The 26,337-nt window shown below is 45.4% G+C and overlaps 2 protein-coding genes across 5 annotated transcripts in view; one reads left to right on the top strand and one right to left on the bottom strand.

Moving 5' to 3' along the window:
* Positions 1-26,337, bottom strand: part of utp20 (UTP20 small subunit processome component) — a 124,980-nt gene that overhangs the window by 54,131 nt on the left and 44,512 nt on the right. For all 4 annotated transcript variants that reach the window (XM_052030063.1, XM_052030064.1, XM_052030066.1 and 1 more), the window contains 10 exons: positions 24,667-24,852; positions 21,284-21,374; positions 21,062-21,147; positions 19,691-19,816; positions 17,822-17,988; positions 15,984-16,192; positions 9,393-9,536; positions 7,683-7,762; positions 4,755-4,981; positions 1,568-1,712 (listed from right to left, as the gene is read on the bottom strand). In XM_052030063.1, the coding sequence (XP_051886023.1) occupies positions 1,568-1,712; positions 4,755-4,981; positions 7,683-7,762; positions 9,393-9,536; positions 15,984-16,192; positions 17,822-17,988; positions 19,691-19,816; positions 21,062-21,147; positions 21,284-21,374; positions 24,667-24,852 (1,461 nt within the window). The remainder of the gene's footprint in view (positions 1-1,567; positions 1,713-4,754; positions 4,982-7,682; positions 7,763-9,392; positions 9,537-15,983; positions 16,193-17,821; positions 17,989-19,690; positions 19,817-21,061; positions 21,148-21,283; positions 21,375-24,666; positions 24,853-26,337) is intronic.
* Positions 1-26,337, top strand: part of LOC127578273 (NADH-cytochrome b5 reductase 3-like) — a 644,669-nt gene that overhangs the window by 604,956 nt on the left and 13,376 nt on the right. The window lies entirely within an intron of this gene.

Genomic DNA, 26,337 nt, shown 5'->3' with positions numbered 1-26,337 from the left:
CATGGACGTCTGTACGTGATAATCAGGTTATGCTCCTACATGGAGCTCTGGAATTGAAAGCAGATTAGTGCCCCTGTGCCTCTGCCCTTGAGCTTCTTGGTGGTTGAGGTTATAGGTTTGGAGGTGCAGTTGGAGTCGCCTGAGTGAATAACTGCAGTGCACTTTGTAGATGGTGTACACAGAGGCCACGGTACACTGGTGGGAATGAATATTTAGTGTGGGGATGGGAGATGCCAATCAAGTGATTTGCTTTGCCCTGGATGGGGTCAAGCTGATTGGCTTGTTGTTGGAACTGCACTCAGCCAGGCAAGTGGAGAGTATTCCATTACACTCCAAACATGTACACTGTAGATGGTGGAAAGACTTTGGGTGTCAGGAGGTGAGTCACTCACCACAGGATACCCAGCATCTGACCTGCTTTTGATGGTATATACATGGCTGGTCCAGTTGAGTTTGTAGTCGATGGTTACCCCTCAAATGTTGTGGTGGGGGACTCCGCATTGGTAATGACGTTGAATGTCAAGGGTGAGATATTATACTTTGTGTGTTGGCGATGGTCATTCCTGGCAATTCTGTGGTGTGAATATTACTTGTCACTTTTCAGCCCATGTCTGACTATTGTCCAGGTCTTGCTGCTTGCAGGCATGGGTTGATTTACTGAGGAAATGCAAATGGAATAGAACATTGTGCAAGTAGTGAACATCCCCACTGCTGACCTTATGATGGTCATTAATGAAGCAGCTGAGGATAGCTGGGCCCAGGACACTGCCCTGAGGAACTCCTGCAGTGATGTCCAGGGGCTGGGATGACTGACCTCCAACAACCACAACCATCTTCCTTTATCTGAGGTAACACACCAGACATTGGAGAACTCCTTGATGCCACACTCAATTAAATAGTCAGTCTGGAATTCAGCTCTTTGGTTTATATTTGAACCAAGGCCATGAAGAAGTTTGGAACTGAGTGTTTGTATTTTCTCAGTTCCCAAAAGACTAAATAAAATCACCAATTGTGATATACATCAGCATGAGCACACTTGGACCAGGGACTTATCTTGTGATTCAGAGCCACGTACAAAGCACAAGTCAGGCATGTGATGGAATACTCTCCACCTGTGTTGAAGCTGTGTTCATCCAGGCAAGCAGCTCAACACCACCTAGGATAAAACAGCTCAACTGACTGGCAGCTCATCCATGACTCTAAACATTCATTCACTCTGGCAAACCAGGGCCACAAAATGCACAGCAGTTACTCACCCAGACTCCTCTCAAACACCAAACCTTTATCACCAGAGGGACAAGGGAGCAGGAGAGGGAGGGAAACACCATCACCACCCACATGTTCCCCTTCAAACTGCACCCAGATTTGGTAATATATTGCTTGTCCTTCATCGTCACTGGGTCTAAACCCTGGAAGTACCCCCATAATAGCAGGAGTGCCGCAGTTCAGAGGTAGTTCACACAGCCCTTCTCAAGGGCCATTACAGATGGTCAATAATGAAAATGAATTAAAAAGTTACTGGAACTACTTGCAACATTGAGAAGGCAAATTTGATGGTAAAACATACCTTGACAGGATACTCAGGTCTTTGTTGACTTGTGTACGGAACTTTTTCTTCTTCATGCGTTCCGTATTCCCAACGGCCTTGTTGAGGTGTTGTAAAATCATGGAAATGTGAGGCAGAATAAGAAGCGTCCCCATGCTTGGAGTATCTAAGCAATAAATGAGGAACACATCACCAAATAAGGCCTGAAATAAACATGTCAAAATTCTCAACAAAATGTACATTCCACTTGGAAATAAAAATTCCCAAAGCAACATGACCTGTTCATAACTAAGGAAGTGAGGACATTACAGTAAACGGGGAGGCTTGTAATGTTGCCACGAATGTGGTAAGCCAGAGGACTGGAATCTGATAAAGGGTCTTAGACTTGAAATGTTAACCGTTTCTCTCCCCATAGATGCCGTCTGACCTGCTGAGTGTTTCCAGAATTTGTTTCATGATTAACAAAAAAAAACTGACTGAATAGGTTAGAAATAATTCAGAATAAATAGGAAGATTAAGAGCTTTAACAGTTATATGAAAATGACAGCAGCAAAAATAACAAGGCCAGCACAGTGGCACAGCGGGTAGAGCTGCTGCCTCACAGCTCCAGTGACCCGGGTTCAATCCTGACCTCGGGTGCTGTCAGTGTGGAGTTTGCACGTTCTCCCTGTGACCATGTGGGTTTCCCCCGGGTGCTCCGGTTTCCTCCCACATCCCAAAGACATGCAGGTTAGTGGGTTAATTGGCCGCTGTAAATTATCTATGGTGTAAGAGGGGGGGGTAGAATGTGGGGGGAGTTGATGGGAATGTGGAGAGGTTACAGGAAAGATTGGTTGTGGAATGGGATTGCTCTGTGAGCCGGCATAGACTCAATGGGCTGAATGGCCTTATACTCCACTTTTAAAAGTGACATAGGTGGGTTGAAAGAGTGGGGTAGATTGTGATGGATGGAATATGTGGTGTGGTTCTGTAGGATGAATAGGAAAGTAACCTTCTATTAAATGGTGGGAAATTTGTAAACAATAAAATGCAAAGGACATGGGCAGCTGGTTCAGGAAGGACAGGAAGTAAACACCAGGTATAGCAGACAAATGCTCGTGCACACTGATGTCAGTACTTTACTCCCCTTGCAGGCTTCCCAGCTAAGTGCTGCAGTGTGACGACTAAATTGTTGCCTCAGTGCCCAGTGATCGCGATTGCCCAAGATCCCTTACAAAGGTGCAGAAAGGGTGTTGCACAGGGAATCCTGTTACCACATGCGCCCCTGATCCGTTAATTCACTTTGGCTCATGACAGGAATTTTCCCAATTACACTTTCTGACTGACGTTAGGGCTCTGCAGTAGTTGTTGTGTTTATATCCGGACACATAACGCAGTCAGGTTGTTCTACCCAACCAGACCCTGCCAGTGTTTATGCTCCACCCGAGCCCCTCCCTTCTTTCTTTCTACCTCTGTTTCTATGTTCCATATTTCCATTGTAGTGAATGGTTTTCATTACAACAAGGTTAGAGCCTTGGTGACTTGTGCAGGTGTTGGTGAGGCTGTACCTGGAGTAGTGTGCACAGTCTAGTCTCTGCTCATGAGAGAGAGTACACAGCCTTTTGCAGCACAGATTCATTACATCGATTTCTGCAATATGCACAGGATGGCCACTGCAGTGAGAACGGGGAAGTTTGGCCTGTATTCATCAGAGTTTAGGAGATTCTTACTGAGGCACAAGGTTCTGAGAGTGGATGGAACAAGGCTGTTACTCCCTGGGCTGGAGGATCGAGAACTGGGGCAGTCTCAGGGTAAGGCATCAGCCACTTAGAACAGAGATGAGAAGTATCAGTGGGATTAACTGTCCAAATTCTCCATCCCAGGGAGCTGAGAGTTTTCAATCAATGAATTTATTCAAGGCTGAGAAGCAGATTTTTAGACATTTCAGGGTCTGGGCAGAAGTGTGGACTTGGGAGACAGTCTGAGTTGAGGGTGGAGCAGGTAGTGCAGTCTACTCATGCACTAATTTCTTATGCTCTTACAAAACTGTCTAAGGCATCTTCTGTTCTCATGTCAAACTTTGCTTTGTGTGTTAATCCAAGATCAAACCTGAATAACAGCACAGTAGTGTAGCGGTTAACGTAACACTATTACAGTGCCAGCGACCTGGGTTCAATTCTGGCCACTGTCTGTAAGGAGTTTGTACGTTCTCCCCGTGTCTGTGTGGGTTTCCTCCGGGTGCTCCGGTTTCCTCCCACATTCCAAAGATGTACAGGTTAGGAAGTTGTGGGCATGCTATGTTGGCACCAGCAGCGTGGCCACACTTGCGGGCTGCCCCGAGAACACTCCACGCAAAAGATGCATTTCACTGTGTGTTTCAATGTACATGTGACTAATTAAGATATCTGATCTTAGAATATAAAATGTCAGTGTGGTAGAGTACATGCCTTGAGTTGTTCCAGTTCACAGTGAAACACGGAACAAAGTCAAAATATTGTAGATCTCTGAATGTCTGACATCCAAAAATGGCAACAATTTGAAAACTTACATGAGAATATATGAATTAGAAAGCGGCCACACAGCTCCTGTTCCTCCATTGAATAGGATCACGACTGATCTGATGGTACCTCAACCCTGCACTCCCAAAACCCCCGTAACATTTCAAACATCATTAAACCTAATTTTAAAAGTTTAAATTTTTAATTTAACATGATTTAAACATTTAAATGCAAAAAATACTTCAACAAATTAAATACATTTAAATTAACTAAATTCAGATGTGAATTAGCTGACACTTCCCTCCTCTCCAAAGCCATGGCTCTCCACTGAAAGGAACAATTCACTGGTCTAAGCTGGAGTAAGGCTTTCTCAGGGTTGCTGCTGGCAAACTGCATGAAGTGGGCTCTCTGCAGTTGGCAGAATGCGGCAAGATGACAGCAGCGAGGACCCCTGAAAGTTTGACATGTCCACATTCACACGAGCGCCCACCCCCATAACACTGCCAAACCAGCCCTCCCTGCACAGGCGGGACACCCTAGTTTAAATTTTGGGATTTGAACTTGCTTGCTCGAGACTAAACGTTTCCTGTCATGTACTCTAATGTAGTCTCACAGTGGGAGGGAAGGGTTAAATAGATCTCAGAGCAGGATAAGATGTCGGCACAACATTGTGGGCCGAAGGGCCTATACTGTGCCGTAGTGTTCTATGTTAACACTGCAGACCGTCGTACCTTCTGCAGTGACGGAGGGTTCTGGAAAGGCTACATCTTTCACAGTCAGGGCACCCTCCTGTTCTGTTGGTATGAAGTCAGGTGTGCTCAGGAGACTGTCAACAATATCCATGACGAGTGATGCCGTTGACTCTGCCACAGTCTTTGCCGAGAGCAATGCGAAGACGTTGGTCAGCACGCCACACTCTGGGTGATCAGGGAGCTGCTTGGCAAGGAGAGGGAAGTACCTGGAAAACAAGCACAGCAATGTTTTAAGGCCTATAAACAGGCAGCAGTATGGGGAGGACAACAGCAGGTGGAGCTGTTGTCCAGTCTCTTCAACTACCACTCAAGTTTGTTGTAATGAAGTCACCAGCATCAAAGGTTAGAGTCATAGAACAATACAGCACGGATACAGGCCCTCGGCCCAACCAGTCCATGCCGACCACAGTGCCCACCCAGCTAGTCCCAATTTCCTGCGTTCAGCCCATATCCCTCCAAGCCCCGCCCCTCCATGTACCTATCCAAGTGCTTCTTAAATGACACTGTTGTACCTGCCTCACCCACTTCCTCTGGCAGCTTGTTCCATATACTCACCACCCTCTGCATGAAAAAGTTGCCCCTCAGGTCCCATTTAAGTTTTTCCCCTCTCACCCTAAATCTATACCCCGTAGTTCTGAACTCCCCTACCCTGGGGAAAAAACTGTTACCGTCCACTTTACCTATGCCTCTCATAATTTTAAACATTTTTATAAGGTCACCCCTCATTCTCCTACATTCCAAGGAATAAAGACCTAGCTTGTCCAACCTCTCCCTATAACTCAGGCCCTCTAATCCTGGCAACATCCTCGTTAATCCACGTTAAAGTCACAAAGCTTGAATAAAAAAAACGAAATGTCATTAACCAGGATATTAATCTATAGAACCTTTCAAAAGTCACTAAAGATTTTGTGTAAACAGTGAAAAAAGTGATTCCAGTGGCTGGTGCACCTATCAGCAGAACACATCGAGAGCTTTTGAGGGTTACCAATACCTGAATACCAGAAACTGGAGCCAAGTTTGTCAGAGTAGTTTTAGCAAGTTATCAATCAGAGATATTGCTATTGATCAGTGGAACGACTATCGTTTTCACTGTGATACCATCTGACACAGCTTTCAGAGTTACTGACATTGCTTTCCTCATAAAGGAAGCCATCAAACTTATGTTGGTTCTCAGAGCAAAGCCACTGGTCCCATTCCCCCAGTTATTTCCCAATAACCTATCCCCTATCGCTTGCCCGTCAACTCCACCCCAATGCTCCTACCATCCACCTACACAAGAGTAATTTACAGTAACTAAACTACCAGAACATTTTTGGGATGTGGGAGGAAACCAGAGTACCCAGAGGAAACCTGCACGGTCACAGAGGAAACCTGCAGGCTCCACACAGGCAGCATCGAAGGTCAGGATCGAACCCAAGTGGCTCTGGAGACGAAAGGCTGCTGCACCACTGTCCGCTGGGGGGATCTACAGTCTCCAATTAGTACATCAGTATGCCGTGTTACTCTGCGACTCTAGTAACTGGGAGACTCTAGGCAATTCCTGACCAGGAGTGGTACTGGTTAGGAACCAGGAGTTATTAACTATTTGGGAAGGAAACCTGCCAGTCTTCGCATAATGTCTGAGATTGCAACTTTACAAAAAACTGGTTAGATCCCACAGAGCACTGTGTTCAGATTTCTGAATGATCCATGAACACTACCTCATTATTCCTTTTGTTTTGCACTATTTATTTTTGTAATTTATAGATTTTATGTCTTTGCACTGTACTACTGCCTCAAAGCAACTAATTTCATGTCATATGTCAGTGATAATAAACCTGATTCTGTGTTCTGGTCGCCACACTAAAGGAAGGATGTGGTTGTGCTGGAGAGAGTGCAGAGGAGATTCCCCAGGATGTTGCCTGGATTGGAGGACTTCAGTTATGGGGAGAGATTGGACAGGTTGGGCTTGTTTTCCCTGGAGCGAAGGAGGCTGAGGGGTGACCTGATAGAAGATGATGAGAGAGGCATAGGTAGGGTAGGCAGTCGAAATCTATTTCCCAGGGCAGTGGTATCAAAAGCAAGAGGGCAGAGGTTTACGGTGAGAGGAAGGAGTTTTAAAGGGGATCTTTTATTTTTTTTTACACAGAGGATGGTTGATATCTGGAATGTGCTGTCAGAGGAGGTGGTGGAGTCAGATACAATCGTTACGTTTCAAAGCCATTTAGATGGACACAAATAGGCAAGGTATAGATGGATATAGGATAGATGGGCAAAAAGGTCGGCATAGATGTTGGGGGGGGGGGGGGGGTGCCGAAGGGCCTGTTTCTATGCTGCACAACTCTACGATAACTACTACTCATGCTGGTGCAACAGGGCATGATGGCCTCAACAGCTCCTCCTTCTGAAGCAGCTGCTCAGTTCCAGGGCAACAAGGGACGGGAAATACAAGTGGCTTTGCAGGGATGCTCACATCCCATGAATGAGTTGTAAAAAAGTGGCCCCTGTTAGTTACCAGCCATGGGTCTGGGCTAAATGGTCAAAGCCTAGGACCAAAGCCTTGAGATCACTTTTGGTTTGCCACTTTGACGGCTACCTGAAGCTAAATGGGAGGCAGGTCTGGTTCTGCTTTTGGAACACGCAGATACCCAACGAAAAGTCGAAAATTAATCCTTAATCGACATGCAACTTATTTAATATTTACCAGGTAGAACTGCAATCAGATTGGTGTTGAAGATTCAGGGGATTTTAGAGGGATACGGGCCAAACGCAGATAAATGGGACTGGCTCAGTGGGCACCATAGTCGGCATGGACAAGTTGGGCCGAAGGGCCTGTTTCCATGCTGCATTACTCTATGAATCCACATTGAAATCAGAGAAACTTGATAAATAAAGCGAGGGGCTAAAATTGCTAACTATAATCCTCACCTAGGGTTCTTACTCCAGATATGAATCAGTTTCAGGAGAGACGTTGGTGCGTACTGTCCTTCAGAGGGAAGTCGGCTGATCTGTAGACAGGATGTAAGAACAAGTATAGCGTTAGAACTGGGCAGACAATGAGTTGAGACCAGAGACTGGGCTGGACTTTGAGGTCACCAGACAGGCAATGGAACGTCCACTGAGCTCAGAGAAAACCTTCCACAACCTAGCAATCTCTAATTCAAGAATTTCTCCTTTTCTAGAACATTGTTCCTTCCCCCCAACAGTTGACAAGGCCTAGTCCATTGGAAACTACAATCCTGAGATTAAATTTTCCTGAGTTGATAAATGTAACAGAACCCAGCAGGGTTAGTAGCTATCAGTCGTGATCTAACGTAGCCGGTGCAACAGGTACAAGGGCCTCAACAGCCTCCTCCTTTAAAGGCTCTTTGTCAAATGCACAATTGACCGGAAATTCAAACTCAAAATACTTCCCTGCACCCCCCCCCCCCCCCCCCCACCACCCTCCCCCAGCACGAATTGATTTTCAATTGCATTTTTTTTCTCGGAGTGAAACAGATTGGCGGAGAACAGAACCCAAGGGCCATCCACGTAAGACAGCCACCGAGAAACCCAATGAGGAATTCAGAAGCAAGTTCTTTACCCAAGGGGGTGATTAGTATCGATGTACTTAAGGAGAGGTTGAACAAATACATGAAGAAGAAGCGAACAGAGGATCATGCTGATGGATTTAGGGAGGTCTCAGCAGTGCTGCTAATGGCCTAACCCTCACAGCTGGAGTGACCCGGCTTAAACCCCAGCCTGCTGTCTGTGTGGAGTTTGCACGGTCTCCGTGACCACATGGGCTTCCCTCAAGTGCTCAAGGTTCCTCCCACATCCCAAAGATGTGCAGGTCAGGGGGTTCATTAAGCCACTGTAAATTACCCTTAGCGTGTAGGTGAAGGGTAGGATTCGGGGGAGTTGATGGGAATGTCGGGAGAATAAGTCACAGGGAAAATCAGTGTGAATGGGATTGCTCTGAGCCAGCACAGACTCGATGGGCCGAACTGCCCTCCTTCTACGTTGTTGGGAAATATGGAACATAGAAATAGATGTAGAAAGGAAGAAGGGAGGGGCTCTGGTGGAGCATAACCACTGGAGGGTCTGGTTGGGTAGAACAACCTGACTGTGTTGTGTCCAGATATAAACACAACAACAACTGTAGAGCCATAAGGTCAGTCAGAAAGTGTAATTGGGAAAATTCTTGTCATCAGTCACCCTCATGAGCCAAAGTGAATTAATGGATCGGGGCGCACGTGGTAACAGGATTCCCTGTGCAACACCCTTTCTGCACCTTTGTAGGGGACCTTGGGCAATCGTGGTCACTGGGCACTGAGGCAACAATTTGGTCGTCACACTGCAGCACTTAGCTGGGAAGCCTGCAAGAGGAGTAAAGTACTTATAACCGTGTGCACGAGCATTTCCAGTGCAATGTCTGCACTGGGCCAAATATTGCAGGCAAGTCATCGGGGAGGAGTAGAACAAGAGCTACAAATGCAGAAATTTATGGCATGGTAGGAGCTCATTCACACTGGCCCAAGTAAAATCAAGCTGCTTACATCACTCCCATTTCTTGGATCACAAGAGACACGATCTCTTGGATTGTACCTTTTCAGTAGGAAACACTGAATGCCAAGCAGTCGATAAAGTTAGTCTTACCTGTGGCCACACGGTGCCATGAAACACTGCATCAATCTCGTCAGCTGTGAAAGCATAGGACTCAAAGCTGGTAAAGAAAGCAGCAATCTGATCTATCCCCAGGCGCCTCAGATGTTTCAGCAGGTTGATGCACCTTGGCTTGATCTGAGCAAAGAAAATGCAAAAAAATAGTAGTTAACTTTCATCTTTTAAAAGAGCCGTCCTTTGTAAATAAGCAGTCTGCTGGAAGAACTCAGCGGGTTGAGCAGCATCTGTGGGGAGAAGGGAAGAGTTTAGAACCATTTGACAATTCCTTCCCTCCACAGATACTGCTCGACCCGCTGAGTTCCTCCAGCAGATTATTTGTTGCTCCAGATTCCAGCACCTGCAGTCTCAAGCATCCATGAAAATACATAGAGCCTGAGTAGGATCACACTTGGAGTAGTGTGCACAGTTTTGGTTTCCTGATCTACAAAAGGATATACTTGTCATGGGGGAACTGCAACAAAGATTCACTAAGTTCCAGGGATGATGTGTTTGCCATATCAGGAGAGATTGAGTAAAGTTGGTCTGTATTCTTGAGAGTTTAGAAGAATGGAAGGAAACTTATGAATTTTTTTTTACAAGGGTCTACAGGGTGGAAACAGGGAGGAAGTCTACCAAAGTAAGAGTTGAGGAGAAATTTCTTCACTCAGACTCTTTGGAATTCTCTACCCCAGGGGATTGTGGAAGCTCCGTCACTGAGTTTATTCAAAACAGAGATTGTTAGATTTCTGCATATTAAAACAATCAAGAGAAGGCAATGGTACAGGAAAGCAGAGGTGAGGTAGAAGCATGGTAAGCTGGTCCAGAAGGTTAAGGCACAAGGGATCCAAGGTGTGCTGGCAAACCAGATCCAAAATTGGCTTGGTGATAGGAGGCACAAGGTAGTGGTGGATGGGAATTTCTCTGACCAGAAGTTTATAATTTGTGATGTATCTGACACCCCCAGGGAGTACAGTAACTTAGTGGTGAAGTTACTGGACCAAGTTTGGGCCACTGGTCCAGAGACCTGACTTCAAATTCCAACTTAGCAGCCATGGAATTTAAAATCATATCATCAAGTAGTCTGGAAATTTTTTTTAGTCCTATTAACTGAAACCATGAAACTACCAAAAGTGATTCTTCAGGGCAGGAATTGAAGTAAGTTGATGTACAGAGAAATCTTGGGGTGCATGCCCACGCCCCTCAGAACGTGGTGACACAGGTGGATAGAAAAGTGTCTTCATAGGTTGAGGTATTGAGTACAAGAGCTAGGACGTCATGATCACAAGATCACAAGACAAGGGAGCAGAAGTAGGCCATTCGGCCCATCGAGTCTGCTCCAAGGAAAGGGAAATAGAAATGAGAAATGGGGAATGGGGGAAGAAGAAGAAGAAAAAAAAACTATTCTAATCCCAATTACCGGCCTTATCCCCATATCCCTTGATATCCTGACTATTTAGATATCTATCTATCTCCTCCTTGAACGCCCCCACTGATCTGGCCTCCACTGCTGTACGTGGCAAGGAGTTCCACAAATTCACCACCCTCTGGCTAAAGAAATTTTTCCTCATCTCTGTTTTGAAACCGTACCCTCTAATTCTAAGATTGTGCCCTCTGGTCCTGGACTCACCCACCAAGGGAAACAGCCTAGCCACATTTACTCTGTCCTTTCCTATCAATATTTTAAATGTCGCTATGAGGTCCCCTCTCATTCTTCTGTACTCCAGCAAGTACAGTCCAAGAGCCGACAAACGCTCCTCATACGTAAGCCCTTTCAAACTGGAATCATCCCCGTAAATCTCCTCTGAACCCTCTCCAACGTCAACACATCCTTCCTAAGATGTGGGGCCCAAAACAGCGTACAATATTCCAAATGAGGCCTCACTAGTGCCCTGTAGAGCCTCATCAACACTTCCTTACTTTTATACACTATACCTCTTGAAATGAATGCCAATATAGCATTCGCTTTCTTTACCACCGATCCGACCTGGTGGTTAACCTTTAAGCTATCCTGCACGAGTACCCCCAAGTCCCTTTGTACTTCCGTGCTTTGGATTTTCTCTCCTCCTAGATAAGAATCTGCCCGCTTATTTCTGCTTCCAAAGTGTACAACTGCACATTTCCCTACATTGAATCTCATCTGCCATTTCCTTGACCATTCTCCTAAACTGTCTAGGTCCCTCTGCAACTTTCCTATCTCTTCAATACTCCCTACTCCTCCACCTATCTTGGTGTCATCCGCAAACTTAGCCACAAAACCATTTATTCCATCATCCAAATCGTTAATGTACAAGGTAAAAAGGTGTGGTCCCAACACCGACCCCCGCGGCACACCACTAGTAACCGGTAACCAACCAGAACGAGATCCTTTTATTTCCACTCTTTGCTTCTTGTCAACCAGCCAATGCTCCACCCATTCTGTTATCCTACCTGTAATTCCATGACCTCTCATCTTATTAATCAGTCTCTTGTGAGGCACCTTATCAAAGGCCTTTTGAAAGTCTAAATACACAACATCTACCGCCTCTCCCTTATCCACCTTACCTGTGATTTCTTCAAAAAACTCCAATAGGTTGGTCAGGCAGGATCTTCCCTTCACAAAACCATGTTGGCTAGGACCTATCCTGCCCTGCGCCTCTAGGTATTCCGTAACCCCGTCTTTGAGGATAGATTCCAATAACTTTTCCACCACTGACGTCAGACTAATAAGTCTGTAATTTCCTTTATGCTGCCTCCCACCTTTCTTATACAACAGAACTACATTTGCGACCCTCCAGTCCTCCGGAACCACGCCGGAATCTATCGATTTCTGGAAAATTATCGCCAATGCCTCCGCTATCTCTAAAGCCACCTCCTTCAGAACCCAGGGATGCACCTCATCCGGTCCGGGAGACTTATCAGTCTTTAGTCCATTTAGTTTTCCTAGCACCTTCTCCCTAGTAATCTTAACTGAACTCAATTCCATTTCGTAAGACTCCTGACTAACCGGCACATTGCTGATGTCCTCCACGGTGAAGACCGATGCAAAATATTCATTCAATTCCTCTGCCATCTCTCTATCGTCCATTATAATAGCTCCTGCACCGTTATCAATTGGTCCTATATCAACCTGTGTCTCTCTTTTACACCTTATGTATTTAAAAAAACTCTTAGTATCCTTTCGAATGTTATCCGCCAACTTCCTTTCATAATTCATCTTTTCTTTCTTAATGACCTTCTTAGTTTCTCTCTGCAGGTTTTTAAAAGCTTCCCAGTCTTCTGTTTTCCCACTAATTTTTGCTTCTTTGTATGCCGCCCCTTTTGCTTTTATTTTAGCCTTCACCTCTCTCGTTATCCACATTTGTGCCTTTTTTCCATTAAAAACCTTTTTTTTCTTGGAATATATCTATCCTGCAATTTCCTTATTTCCTATAGAAATTCCTTCCATTTCTCCTCTGCCGTCCCTCCAGCCAGCTTACTCTTCCAATCAATTAGGGCCAACTCCTCTCTCATACCATTGTAATTTCCTTTGTTCCACTGAAATATCGATACACCAGTTATCAGTTTCTCCTTCTCAAACTTGAAACTGAACTCAATCATATTGTGCTCACTGGTTCCCAGTGGTTCCTTTACCTTCAGTTCCCTAATCACCTCCAGTTCATTACACAGCACCCAATCCAAAACAGCTAATCCCCTGGTGGGCTCTTCAACAAGTTGCTCTAGAAAAATGTCCCTTAGACATTCCACAAACTCCCTCTCCTGAGTACTACCGCCATTCTGGATTTCCCAGTCCACCTTCATGTTAAAATCCCCCATAATGATCTTCACATTGTCACTCTGGCATGCTTTTTCTATCTCAAACTGCAACTTATCGTCCACTTGCTGACTGCTATTAGGGGGCCTATATATGACTGCTGCTACTGTCCTTTTACCCTTGCTATTCCTTAGCTCCACCCACAAGGATTCCACCTCCTCTGACCCAATGTCCTTCCTTTCTATTGATTTTATATCACTACTAACCATCATGGCCACACCTCCCCCTCTGCCTACCCGCCTATCCTTCCTATACACTGTGTACCCCTGAACATTCAGTTCCCAATCACATCCATCATAAAGCCATGACTCGGTGATTGCCACAATGTCGTATTTATTAACCTGTAGTGGTGCCACTAGGTCATCTACTTTATTCCTAATGCTACGTGCATTTAAATATAGTACGTTTAGTCCGGTATCTGCTATTCATTTTGTTGTACTTCTATTGTTCAGCAGATTATCCTGACTTTCCACCTGTCTATCCTTCTTACCATCTTCACTACATACTACCTTAGACATGTTCCTAAATACCTCATCCCCTATCCTAACATTCTGTATCCTAACATCCTGACTTGTTGTACTTCTATTATTCAGCAAATTATCCTGACTTCTCACCTGCCTGTCCTTCTTGCCATCCTCATTGGACTTGTTTCTATAAACTCCCTCCTTTGCCTTAGCATCTTGTAACCTAACATCCTGGTTTCCATCCCCCTGCCAGATCAGTTTAAACCCTCCCCTACAACTAAATCAAACATTCCCGCCAAGATACAGGAACCTCTGGAGTTTAGGTGCAACCCATCCTTAGCGAATAGGTCATGCCTCCCCCAAAAAATGTCCCAATTATCCAAAAATCTGAAGCCCTGCCCCCTGCACCAGTCACTCAGCCACGCATTCATCTGCCAGAGCTTTCTATTCTTCCTATCATTGACACGTGGCACAGGTAGTAATCCTGAGATTACTACCCTTGAGGTCCTACTTCTCAACCTTCTCCCCAATGCCTTGTATTCCTCCTTCAGGACCTCTTCTCTTTTTCTACCTATGTCATTGGTACCTACATGTACCAAGACTTCTGGCTGCTCACCCTCTCCCCTCAGAATATTCTGGACCCGGTCCATGATATCCCGTACCCTGGCACCAGGGAGGCAACACACCATCCGAGACTCATTGTTGGTATCGCAGAATCTGCTATCCGTACCCCTTACTATAGAATCCCCAATAACCACTGCATTTTGCTTCCTCCGCTGGACCACAGTACCAGGCACGGTGCCAAGGTCCCAGTTGCTGAGGTCTTCCTCTATCAGGTCATCCTCTCCAACCGAATCTAAAATGAGATATTGGTTTTTGAGGGGGACTGCCACATAGGTGCTGTCTACAAACTCTTTATAACTCCTATCTATTTCCTGCTTGCTCTCCCTAACCAACCGAAGGTCATCGAGCTACAGCTCCAGACTCTCAATCCGTTCCTTGAGGAGCCGCATCTCTGTGCACCTTGCGCAGATGTAGTTATCGGGGAGTCTGGTAGTCTCCCAGGGTCCCCACATCTGACACTCCAAACATAAGACCAACCCTAGATGCATCTTGCTGAATACCTAGATGCAGCTGAACAAAACATTGGTTAGACCAGACTTTACTGTGACATGAGAGATTCTGCAGATGCTGGAATCTGGAGCGACAAACACAAAGCTGGAGGAACTCAGCAGGTCAGGCAGCATCGATGCAGGGAAATAAACAGTCAACGTTTCTGGGCCAGTCCTGATGAAGGGTCTTAACCCGAAACGTTGACTGTTTATTTCCCTCCATAGGTACTGCCTGACCTGCTGAGTTCCTCCAGCATTTTGTGTGTGTTGCTTTAGAGCACCGTGTACAGTTCATGTCACCACACTACAGGAAGAATGTGGTAGCAGAAGGGATTCACCAGGCAGTTGCCTGGAATTAAGGGCTGTAGTTATAAGGAGAGATTGGAGATATTGGGGTTATTCTCACTGGAACGTAGGAGGCTGAGGGGTGACCTTAGAGGTTTAGAACATTCTGAGGGGTGGAGGTAAGATAGATAGTCAGTCTTTTCCCCAGAGCAGGGGAGTCTAGAACTAGAGGCCACAGGTTTAAGGTGAGAGGGGAGAAACTAAAAGGAGCTCTCACCCTTTTCCACACAGAGGGTGGTGGTTATCTGGAACGAGCTGCCAGAGGAAGTGATGCCGGCAGATACAATTACAACATTTGGACGGGTACATGGATAGGAAAGGCACAGAGGGCTACGGGCCTAATGCAGACAAAATGGGACTTAGTGTAGATAGGCATCACGGTCGGCACGGATGAGGTGGGCTGAAAGGCCTCTTTCTGTGCTGTACAGTTCCAATTTTATGATCAGCCATGATAACGATTGGCAGAGGGGGCTCAATGGGCCAGACCAGGCTACACTGGACAACACCTGCTCCTAATTCTTACATTCTGTGAGAAGAGTTAACCACACCGGTGGATCCTGAGTCACATCAGCCAGGATAAGGGCCGACCTCCTGTCCTGAAGACTCACTTTTGGTAGTTTCATGGTTTCAGTTAATAGGACTTCAAAAAAAATCCAGACCACTTGGTGATTTGATTTTAAAATCCCATGGCAGCTCAGCTGGAATCTGAAGGCAGGTCTCTGGACCAGTGGCCCAGACTTGTTCCAGTAACTTCACCACTAAGTTACCGTACTCCCTGGGAGCACCAGTCACCTGGCATGCAGCGCCCAGGCAGTACCTGAGCATGAGCTTCTGCTTGCACCGTGGACAACATGGAGATACCTGCAGCTCTCACCTGATCCCTCAGCTGAAGCATTTGAGATACGGATGTGGTTACACACAGCAGGATTTGAAGCAGTTCAGGCAGATAGTCGTCGATGAGGTGGCCCAACTTTCTCATCACCACTTCAATGTTGTTCAGCAGGCCGTGCTGACGCCCTAGAGGCAGTACCCTTGATATATCCACAGTCTTCATTGATTGTAGCACTGCAGACAGGCAGGATCCTGAAACCAAGAGAAAGGCTGCTTGATCCATGTATTACATGACCCCACGGCTGTTATATAGGCGTCCTTGTCAATGCACAAGGACTTGCTTTAGCTGGGCATTTCGATCCCTACTGAACAGGAAACGAGCATCATTCTAATGCATACTCTCATGCTTCTATCAATGCTTCACCATCAGTCAGTGCCCCACTCACCCCAGTCAGGCTGTGGGTTCAAGCCCCACTCCAGAGACTCGAGCACAAAAATCTAGGCTGAGGTTCCATTCCTGCAGGAGTCAGAGACACTGACTGCTGTACGAGGCTTTAAACCAGGATTATCTCCTCTCTCAGGTGAAGATCCCATCATGACATTTCAAAGAGGCATGCAGATTGTGCCTGATGACTTGGACGGTATTTATGACTCATTCAACGACATTAAAACACAAGGTTAGGTCTCCATCACACCGATGCCATGTAGACATGATGTGGAACTTGGGACAATCATCAGAAAGGACTTGGAAGACAAACATTTGGAAGCCTGAATTCTCAGCAGGACGTGAGCGACAGAGTCAGAATGGAAACCAGGAATATTGAAGTTCGAAGTTGGTGGCGACAGCGAGTTATTGCAGAGATGGTGGCAACAGCGAGTTATTGCAGAGATGGAGGCGACAGCGAGTTATTGCAGAGTGGCCCCTTTACCCTTTGATTCCTCAACTAATGACCACAGGGTTCCAGCACACGTGGCCAGTGCTGGAGTGATTCCAAACAGCAGGTATCACAAGACATTTGACAGCCAAAGCACCACAAGAAAATACAGGCAGTCCCCAGGTTACGACAGAGTTCTGTTCCTGAGAACTGTTCGTAACCCAAACTGATCCTGAACAAAAACAGTGTGTGGGAGAGGGTCACAGAACAGGTGTGACAGGAGAGTGAGCAGTCCCGGGAAGAGCAGCCGCCAGCCGGCCTGGCTGACTCAGTGCTCACAGCTCTGCTGGACCCAGCCTGGGGGTGGGGTAGGTAGTTGAGAAGACTCGTGGAAATGCCCTGTTCCCACCCGGCAGAAGGACCTGCAGCCCCGTAGCAGCTGGCAAATCCACCCTGCTGATCTCCCAAATGCTCGTTCGTACAGGATGTCCGTAATTCAGATGTTCATAACTTGGGGAGGACCTGTACAACATCCCTGATTTACATTACAGCACAAACCACAGCATAGCCACAAATAGGGCGTTGGCCTTTATAGTTTTTAAAAATCAAGGGCACTAAATTTGGTTTGCAAAACTTCTGTTTCCATATTGAAAACAGATGATGATTAATTTGCCCACAAAATGCAGGGGAAGAGCAATGCAGATGCAGGAAAACCAAATTAAACAGGAATGTTGTTAATATTCAGCAGCTCCATAAGAAACAGAACCAAGGTTTCAGGCCACTGCTCCTTCATCACCAGGTCGATAGGTTTTGAGACATGAAGGGATACAGGGTTAGTGCAGGAAAGTGTCGCTGATTGAATGGTGGAGCGGGCACAAGGGCCAAATGGCCAATTCCAGACTCTGCTTTGGTAACTAATTAGAAGTGGAGAACATGTTATGTGCATGCAGAAGGGGGAGCAGTACAGCATTGATCCGATGAGCTGCAGAGTGCTCCCAATGCCTACCCTCAGTCAAGTGCTTCACCGGCTCAAGAAGCAGGTCCAGAAAGATGCGCAGCTCCTGTGGCAGCGAACCAGCCAGGAAGTGGAGAACGATGGTCACGCGGGCTGACGCGCCGGATCGCCCTTGTGTTTTGCTCCCGGTTTTGCTCTTCATCCGCCCGTAAAGGATCCTTTCTCCCAAAAACAAGAGGAATTTAACATTTCTCACTTCTGCAATTTATTTTAATGCAAAGGATCAGCACCTAGTCTATACAACCAGGAACGCCAGACACTCCCTCCTAGCCAACACACAAATGTCCTGCTACTTTAATTGAAACAACCAACTTCTACAACATAGATACCGCAACACTCCAGTCCCATTGTGAGACAATACAGGCAGTCCCTGGGTAACGCAAGGATTCAGTTCCTGGGAACCGTCTGTATACTGATTTCCCAGTGCCAAAAATGTCAGTTTTCTACAGCTACCCATATCGTGTCACTCTACATGCACTTGCTATAATCCTTACATTTCATTCAATAATCACGCCAACATGATCCATAATGAAACTAATGGAATATATACTGCATCCAGTCATTAATGAATACCATAAAACAATATTACAAGCTTAAAAATGCTTTAAAAATGTACAGGAGAATTTGCGTAAAGTCAGATTTCCCAAAGTCAGGTCACTTGTAACCCGGGGAGCCCCTGTACTTGATTTTACACCTACTTACATCAGCCTTCAGAAGGGCAGTATACACCAACTTCTCTCCTGAAACTGGTTCAGAGATGGATTAAGAATCCGAGGTGAGGAAGACAGTCAGCAATTTTAGATCAATAGGAATGGCAGAGCATGTTGAGAAAGTGATTAAAAATCACAAGGGTTGGGGTCTTTACAAGTAAAGTCAGAATACAAGAACAAGGAAACCAGAATGAACCTTTATAAAATACTGCTTCAGTCACAGCTGGAGTATTGTGTCCAGTTTTGGGCACCACACTTCAGGAAAGATGCAAAAGCTTTGGAGATGGTACTGAAGAGATTTACCAAAATAATTCCAGGGATGAGGGAGTTAGTTATGTGAATACACTGGAGATGTTGGGGTTGTCCTTGGAACACGAGAGACTGAGGGGGGGTCTGATAGAGATATTTAAAATCATGATGGGTACAGTCAGAGTAGATCGAGAAAAATTGCTCCCATTGGCTGAGAGGTCAAGAATTGGAAAGCCATAGAATGAAAGGGGCTTGCAAAAGAAGAAAATCAGACATAATTTTTTTTCCTGCTTAGAACCAGTAAGGATTTGACAGGCAGAATGGCCTTCAGTGCTGTAACCATTTTGTGATCTCTGTGCTCCTCAAATTCTAGCACAGTCTGGTCCCTGCAACATGGAGCAGACTGCCGGACAATGACCGGAGCCTTTCACCTTGCCCACACACCTTCACCACAATGCCATTTCTGTACTCATTTTGCACTTAGAGTCATAACTATATAGCATGGAAACAGGCCCTTTGGTCCAACTCATTCACGCTGACCCAGATGCCTCCATGAACTAGTCCCATCTGTCTGCATTTGGCCTATATCCCTCTAAATCCTTCCTATCCATGAACTGTCCAAATGGCTTTTAACCACTGTAACTGTACCTGTCTCTAACGCTTCCTCTGGCAGCTTGTTCCATATACCCACCACCCTCTAAGTGAAAATGTTGCCCTTTTAATCTTTCTCCACTCACCTTAAACCTATGCCCTCCAACTCCCCTACCCTGGGAAAAAGGCCGTAACTATTCACCGCACCTTTGGCCTTCATGAACTTGTGTACCTCTACAAGGTCACCCATCAGTCTCCTAGGCTCCAGGGTAAACAGCCCCAGCCATCATTTGATGTTCTGTGTGCCCACCTCATTATGACAGGGACAAGCTCAGTCCTGTGAGCAGGTGCGACAATGGTGGTCTCCTCTGCAATGCTGAAGTGAATTATTTCTTCTTTGAAGTTCTTGTCCTCCAGGAGTCGCTGAAGATTTTCCCTTCAACAAAAACAAAATTGACTTAAAACTTCATTTTATCCTGGGCGAGGAACCACAGAAGACTTTTCTTCATCAAGAAAATTAGATCATAAATTTTCCATAGATAACAAGGTGTAAATTATTTGTATTTAATTCAATACGTTAAACACCGAGGGGATGAATTTATCCATTCAGAGTTGGGGAGTCATGGTTCACTGATACAAGAAGCCAAGATAACTCACTTTAATGTTCTGGGTTCATTTGATGAAAGCAGCACTGATGGTGAGCCTGTTAGACCCACCCACCCTAGGCATTCTCGCTTTTGCAAATAACACACTAGGACACGCAGTTCCCTCTACGATCCCTAACCAGGAGCACATCACTGGAACCAGCCTCCCCTCCATGGACTCTATCTACACTTCTTGTTGTCTCGGTAAAGCAGCCAACATAATCAAAGACCCCTCCCACCCTGGACATTCTCTGTTCTCCCCTTCCCATCAGGTAGAAGATGCAAAAGCCTGAAAGCACGTACCACCAGGCTCAAGGACAGCTTCTATCCCGCTGTTACAAGACTATTGAACAGTCCCCTAGTACGATAAAATGGACTCTTGACCTCACAATCTACCTCGTTATGGCCTTGCACCTTATTGTCTGCCTGCACTGCACTTTTTCTGTAACCGTAACACTTTATTCTGCATTTAGTTATTGTTTTCCCTTGTACATGATTGGCCACAGCAGAGGGTCAGTGCCTTGCCCAGTGATTTGCAGGCAGGACATGTAAGAGAGAGAGTGGGAGGCACAGAGAAGTGTAAAACAAAGGCAGAAGAACCAGAAAGAGCCCAACAAAAGCAACAATCTCAAACCACAGATTTGTTAATTCCTGCTAACAATGTTAGAGTCATGAAGTCATACAGCGGAGAAACATGCCCTTTGTCCCAACTGGTCCATGCCGAGCAAGATATCCCATCCAAGCCAGTCCCATTTGCTGGCGTTGGGAGCATAACCTTCTGAACCTTTCCAATCCATGTACCTGTTCAACAGTCTTTTAAAAGGTGTTATTATACCTGCCTCAACCACTTCCCCTGGCAGCTCATTCCACATAGATACCATCCTTTGTGAAAATAAGTTGCCCCTCATGTTCCTCTTGAATCTTTCCCGTGTCAACTTAAACCTATGCCCTCTAAAATGTTGTACGAGATTAATGGTTAAATAGTTAAAATATTTAATGGAGGTTAATTCTGAAGGTGTGGTACAGTTTAACATTACCTGTAGGGCAACAGGTGAGGGTGCTTGTAGGTGAGTAGACATTCCAGAGCGATCTTCTGCACGTCCTGGAAATGGTGGCACAGGAGCTAAAAGTGGGACGAGTCGAGTGTTGGGGGTAGGGTGGGGGTAAAGGAGGAATAGTTAAAAGGGGTGCAAACAAAAGACATCACGGGGTGCTGGATGAAGATAAGTAAACAATGCTATCTATAATGGTATCCTTACCTGGGTGTACAACTCCTTCAGCTTGGGCTCCAGGTACAGTGACTTTGGATTGGTAAACTTTGAGAAAACTCTTAGGTGAGCAATCAGTTGTCTGCAAAAACATAAATAGGGTTGAAGGAAGCGAATAAAGCTAAGCATGACTTGTATTAAAACTGTATATAGAATGCAGGCTTGGATTATCTCAAACATTTCTTAGCAGAGACAAGTGTGATGGGTGCCCAGAATGTTACCATTAACTCATTTTAAGCAATAGGTTCAGCATCACTTTACACAAAGGCTTCCTAAGAAAACAAGAGTGAACTCATGTGACAGTCAATTGAGAGCTGTGATTAAAAGTAATGTTCACAAATTCATACACTCCAGACTCCATTATCTTTAACTGAACTTTTTGTTCAGGTTGGTGGGTCTCAGTTTCCCTTCTCCACCAGAGGACAGCATCTCTGACAATACGGCATTCCCTCAGGAAGAATGAGATGAGGCAATGTAAACTGGAAGTCACAATTCTAAAAGGAATACAAAAACAGAGACATTTGGGGCTATCTGTACCCTGTTCACTGAAAGTGGCAATGCAGACTGACAAAGTGGTTAAGGAAGCCTGTGGGATCCTGGGCTGTATAAATAAGATATACAAAGCACAAGAGCAAGAAAATGATAAACGTTTATAAAAGACTGGTTTGGCCACAGCTGGAGCACTGTGTCCAGTTCCTGGTGCCACACTTGAGTCTTTGGAGAGGGTGCAGAAGAGATTCCAGGGCGAGGGACTTCAGTTATGTAGACACACTGAAGAAGCTGAGGACAGAGGAAGTTGCAAGGGGATCTGATAGAGAGATTTAAGATTCTGAAAAGGTACAGACAGAGAATAACGTGTTCTGATTGGCGGCAAAGTTGAGAACCAGGTGACATAGAAAGAAGTTGATGGAAAAAAAAAGAGAACCAGAACAGTGGTACAAGGAAAAATTCCTCTTGCTCGGCAGGTGAATAGGATCTGGAATTAATTCCCAGGGAAAGCAGTAGAGGCAGATTCAGTTGTGATGCTCAAAAGGGTGCTGGGTATGAATTGGAATGGAAGGAGTTTGCAGGGGCTCGTTGGATTCCCATGGACTGGGAGACTCGAGGGGCTGTGGAGTCTCCTTCCATGCTGTAACCATTCTGTGGTTTGGAACCTCCTGAATGTTTCTACAGCTAACCAAAATGGTTGCATGTGGCCTCTGTGGCCAATACAAGGTGTAATCACTCTGCTGCAGGAGCAGACATCCTACACTGTGGACAAGCTGCAGCTCTGTCAATAGGAACTCCAGGTGCCCACAGAGCATAGACAAACGAGCAGCTGCACTGTACATACTCCAGCAGAGTGTGTCCAACTGCCAAAAGTCCGCTTGGTTGGCAGTCCGGGAGGTGAAAACATCTATTTATACCTACAGACACAGACCATCCGTACAACTGCTCATTACTCTGTTTATGCTCCAGTGAACTTCCTCTCATCCATCTTAATCTCACACCCTCACCCCACTATCAGTTTCTTTCACCCCTATGTGCTTATCACACTACACAGTCAGGCCACACAGCGCTGCAGCAGGTAGTCCTGCTGTCTCACAGTTCCAGTAGTTGCCGGTGCTGTCTGTGTGGAGTTTGCACGTTCTCCCTGTGACCGCATGGGCTTCCTCCTGGATGCTCTGGTTCCACCCACATCCCAAAGATGTGCAGGTTGGTAGGATAATTGGCTGCTGTAAATTGTCCCAAGTGTGTAGGTGACTGGTGGAATCTGGGGGGAATTGATGATAATGTGGGGACAGTAGGTGACAGGAAAATTAGAGGGAATTGGGATTGTTTTGAGAGCCAGTATGGACTTGATAGGCCAAAATAGCCTTCTTCTGCGGCATAGTGAAATATGTACCGCAAACTTCCTCCTCCCCTGCCAGGGCAGTGCCCCTATCGTCACCACACTGGTTACAGAAGATCCCGCTGAATTCCCTTTGATCTATTAGTGACCATATCCCTTCCGAGTTCCTGGTTTTGCTCTCCTTCACAAGTGCAACATTCTCTACGCTCACATCTAATTCTTTGGTAGCATCCCATTTGCCAAAATCTCATAATATTAAAAAAAACTTTATAAATGCAGGAAAACAATAATGTCCATGTCCAGCAAAGGGGACAAATTTAAAACTAATATAAAATGCTTTTGAAGAAAGCTCATTGACTGGGAACATTAACTCATTTCTTGCTCCACAGCTGCTTGCTACAGACCAACTGTAAATGGGATTAGTATAGATGGGTACTTAACAGTTGGCATGGACACAAGAGTCCGAAGGGGCTGTCTCTGTGCAGTCTGAGCGCTATGATTCTCCTTGACAATGCTGAATTTCAAATCTGCAGCGTCCACAATAGTTTTTGTAAATTAAGAATCAATCTACAACACTAATATTCCATCTTATTTCACTCTCACTGAACACTAATTTGCTGCTCTAGTAGCCCATGAAACAAACTGCAATTCAAAAATAATTCATTTGTATTTTGGAATGTGCTGACTTAAAAGTTGTGACAGAAGTGCAGTTGCATAATAAGTACAGTACAAAGCACTGCTCCCAGAAACACAATTACATAAAATAACCTGCTTTTGTACAAAATGTTCCTAGACATTTGACAGGAAGATTATCATCATCAACAAGATAAATGACCCAAAGCCTGTCAATGTCAAAGAGCCTCCTAAAGAGGAGAGGGAGGTTGAAAGGAGGAAAGGGATTTCCAGAGTTGAGGTCTTGTCATCTGCTGTGTGGCTGCCAATGACGGAGCGATTATACACAGTGACCACAGAGGTTTGTAAAAATCTGAGAGACACAGATAGAGTAGAAAGTCAAGAGTCTTTTTCCCAGGGTAGAAACATTACATTCTAGAGAGCATAGCTTCAAGGTGAGAGGGGGAAGTTTAAAAGATATTTTCGTGGCAAGTTTTTTTATATAAATCTGCAGAGTGCTATGTGCCTGGAATGCATTGCCAGGGGCAGTGGTGGAAGCAGATAGAATCGTGACGTTTCAGAGGCATTGGACAGGCACGTGAACATGCAGGGAATGGAGGGATACAGACCATATGCAGGCAGATGGGATGAGTTTAATTTAGTATCAGGGTTGGCACAGACACCATGGGCTGAAGGGCCTGTTCCTGTGTTGTTCTGTGTGTTCTACGATTGAGAGGACGAAATGAAGATGGAGATTACAACCACAGGTAAGAGCAAGGCCAGGAAAGGGTCTAAAAACATGAATTTTAAAATGGAGTTGTTTAAATAGGAATCAGTATAAGTAAATGAGACCAGAAATGACAGGGAGGGGGAGAATACAAGAAGCAGCAGAGTTGGGTGGGAGGGTGGGAACCCCACTGACCGTACTTACTTAACAGCCGCTCTCCTGGGCTTCTTCTCCACTGCAAACCTGTGATCTGCAGGAGCTGTTCCCTCATCATCATCGGCATCGTTCCCATTCTCTGGCTCACTGACTGCTCCCGTATCAGCAGCACATTCCTTCTTTCTGATATCCTCAGTGGGAGCAACCAGCAAATCCGCTGAGTAATACTCATTGCTAAACGGGAGAGAACAGGTTATTTACCGGTGCCTGACTCCGTGGCCATTCCTACTCAAGTTCAAGTTTGTTGTCATGTCTCAATGATGCCATGTGTGACCAACTGAAAAATCCAGATATAGTCAATTGCATTTCTGGTAACTGAAGAAAATTAGCACTCATACTGTTCCTGGTCACGTCATCTCCATAATATTCCTGTGTGCACATGAATTTTATAGAATTCACAAACACTTGCCGCACAGAAGGCCTTTCAGCCCATTGTGTCCGTGCCAGCAATATGCAACAGTAATCCCATTCCCCTGCCCTCTCTCCATGGACCTGCTTTAACCTTTTTGATTTGTTGGCATAAGGTGCCAGTGCTTCACGCCCTGCACGGTGGGAGAACCACGTTCACCCCCTAATTCCTGTGAAGGCTTTTTCCAATAAAATTTAGTGTACAAGGCTATAAAGATGTCAGAGTCAAGAAAGCCACAACTCTTTGAGTAGACAGCAATTCATATGGACAACGCCAGAGAGTTAATGCCAGACCTGTGATCAGCAATTCAACTCTGTACCTCAATTTATAATAAGATGGACTCTACCCTTGCACCTTATTGTCTGCCTGCTCTGCACTTTCTCTGTAACTCTAACACTTTATTCTGCACTCTGCTATTGCTTTCCCTTGTACTACCTCAATACACCGTTGGAATGAAATGATCTGTATGGATAGCATGCAAAACAAAGTTTTTCACTGTACCTCAGTACATGTGACAATAATAAACCAATTACCAATTCAAAGTAGTAAAAAGAATGCACAATGTTGCCTACGTGAACTGCCAGCCATGCCGTGGTGGGTTTGCTCACTTTCACAGAAGTGGTGAGTTGTGTGCTCACACCTTGGGCACAAAACCAGTTGACTGTCAGAGGGACAGTGGCAAAGGAGCTGCCACTCTTTACAATGAAACATTAACCGGAGGCCCGTGAGGTGAAGGTAACCCGGGGTACTCTCCCTGGTGTTCTGCTCAATACTTATTCTTCAATCAACGTTGCTGGAACAGATTGCTGGTCGTTGTCACCTTGCTGTTTGTGCAAGTTTGTCAAGTGTAAATTCCCTGCCATTTCTCCTACAGTAGAACAGAATTCCACTTCAAGTACTAGATTGGCTGCCAAGCACTTTTATGGGTGTCCTAAAGGAATGCAATAGGTGCCATAGAAATGCAAGTTTTACTTTAAACAATGCTTGCCCTTTTTATATTTATTTTCAAGACGTGAGTGACACCATTATTTGTCATTATATGTCAGTGTAAAACTGTAATTACATACACTCCAGATCTGGTAAGAGCCACAGAGTACATTCCCTGCAGGACAGTAACTGGGGTTGTACAACACGTGGCAGCCTCAGTTTCAGAACCTGCCATGAAGGGTTGTGACCTCTCGACCCCTGGACAACTACCCCAGCGATCACTGACCGTCTAACATACTCTTTCACATTGCCACCACCATAAA

Source organism: Pristis pectinata, chromosome 15 (assembly GCF_009764475.1).
Source record: "Pristis pectinata isolate sPriPec2 chromosome 15, sPriPec2.1.pri, whole genome shotgun sequence".
In the NCBI taxonomy this organism is placed as follows: Eukaryota; Metazoa; Chordata; class Chondrichthyes; order Rhinopristiformes; family Pristidae; genus Pristis; species Pristis pectinata.
The sequence above is the reverse complement of the archived record's forward strand: the minus strand, read 5'-3'. Positions and strand labels throughout refer to the sequence as shown.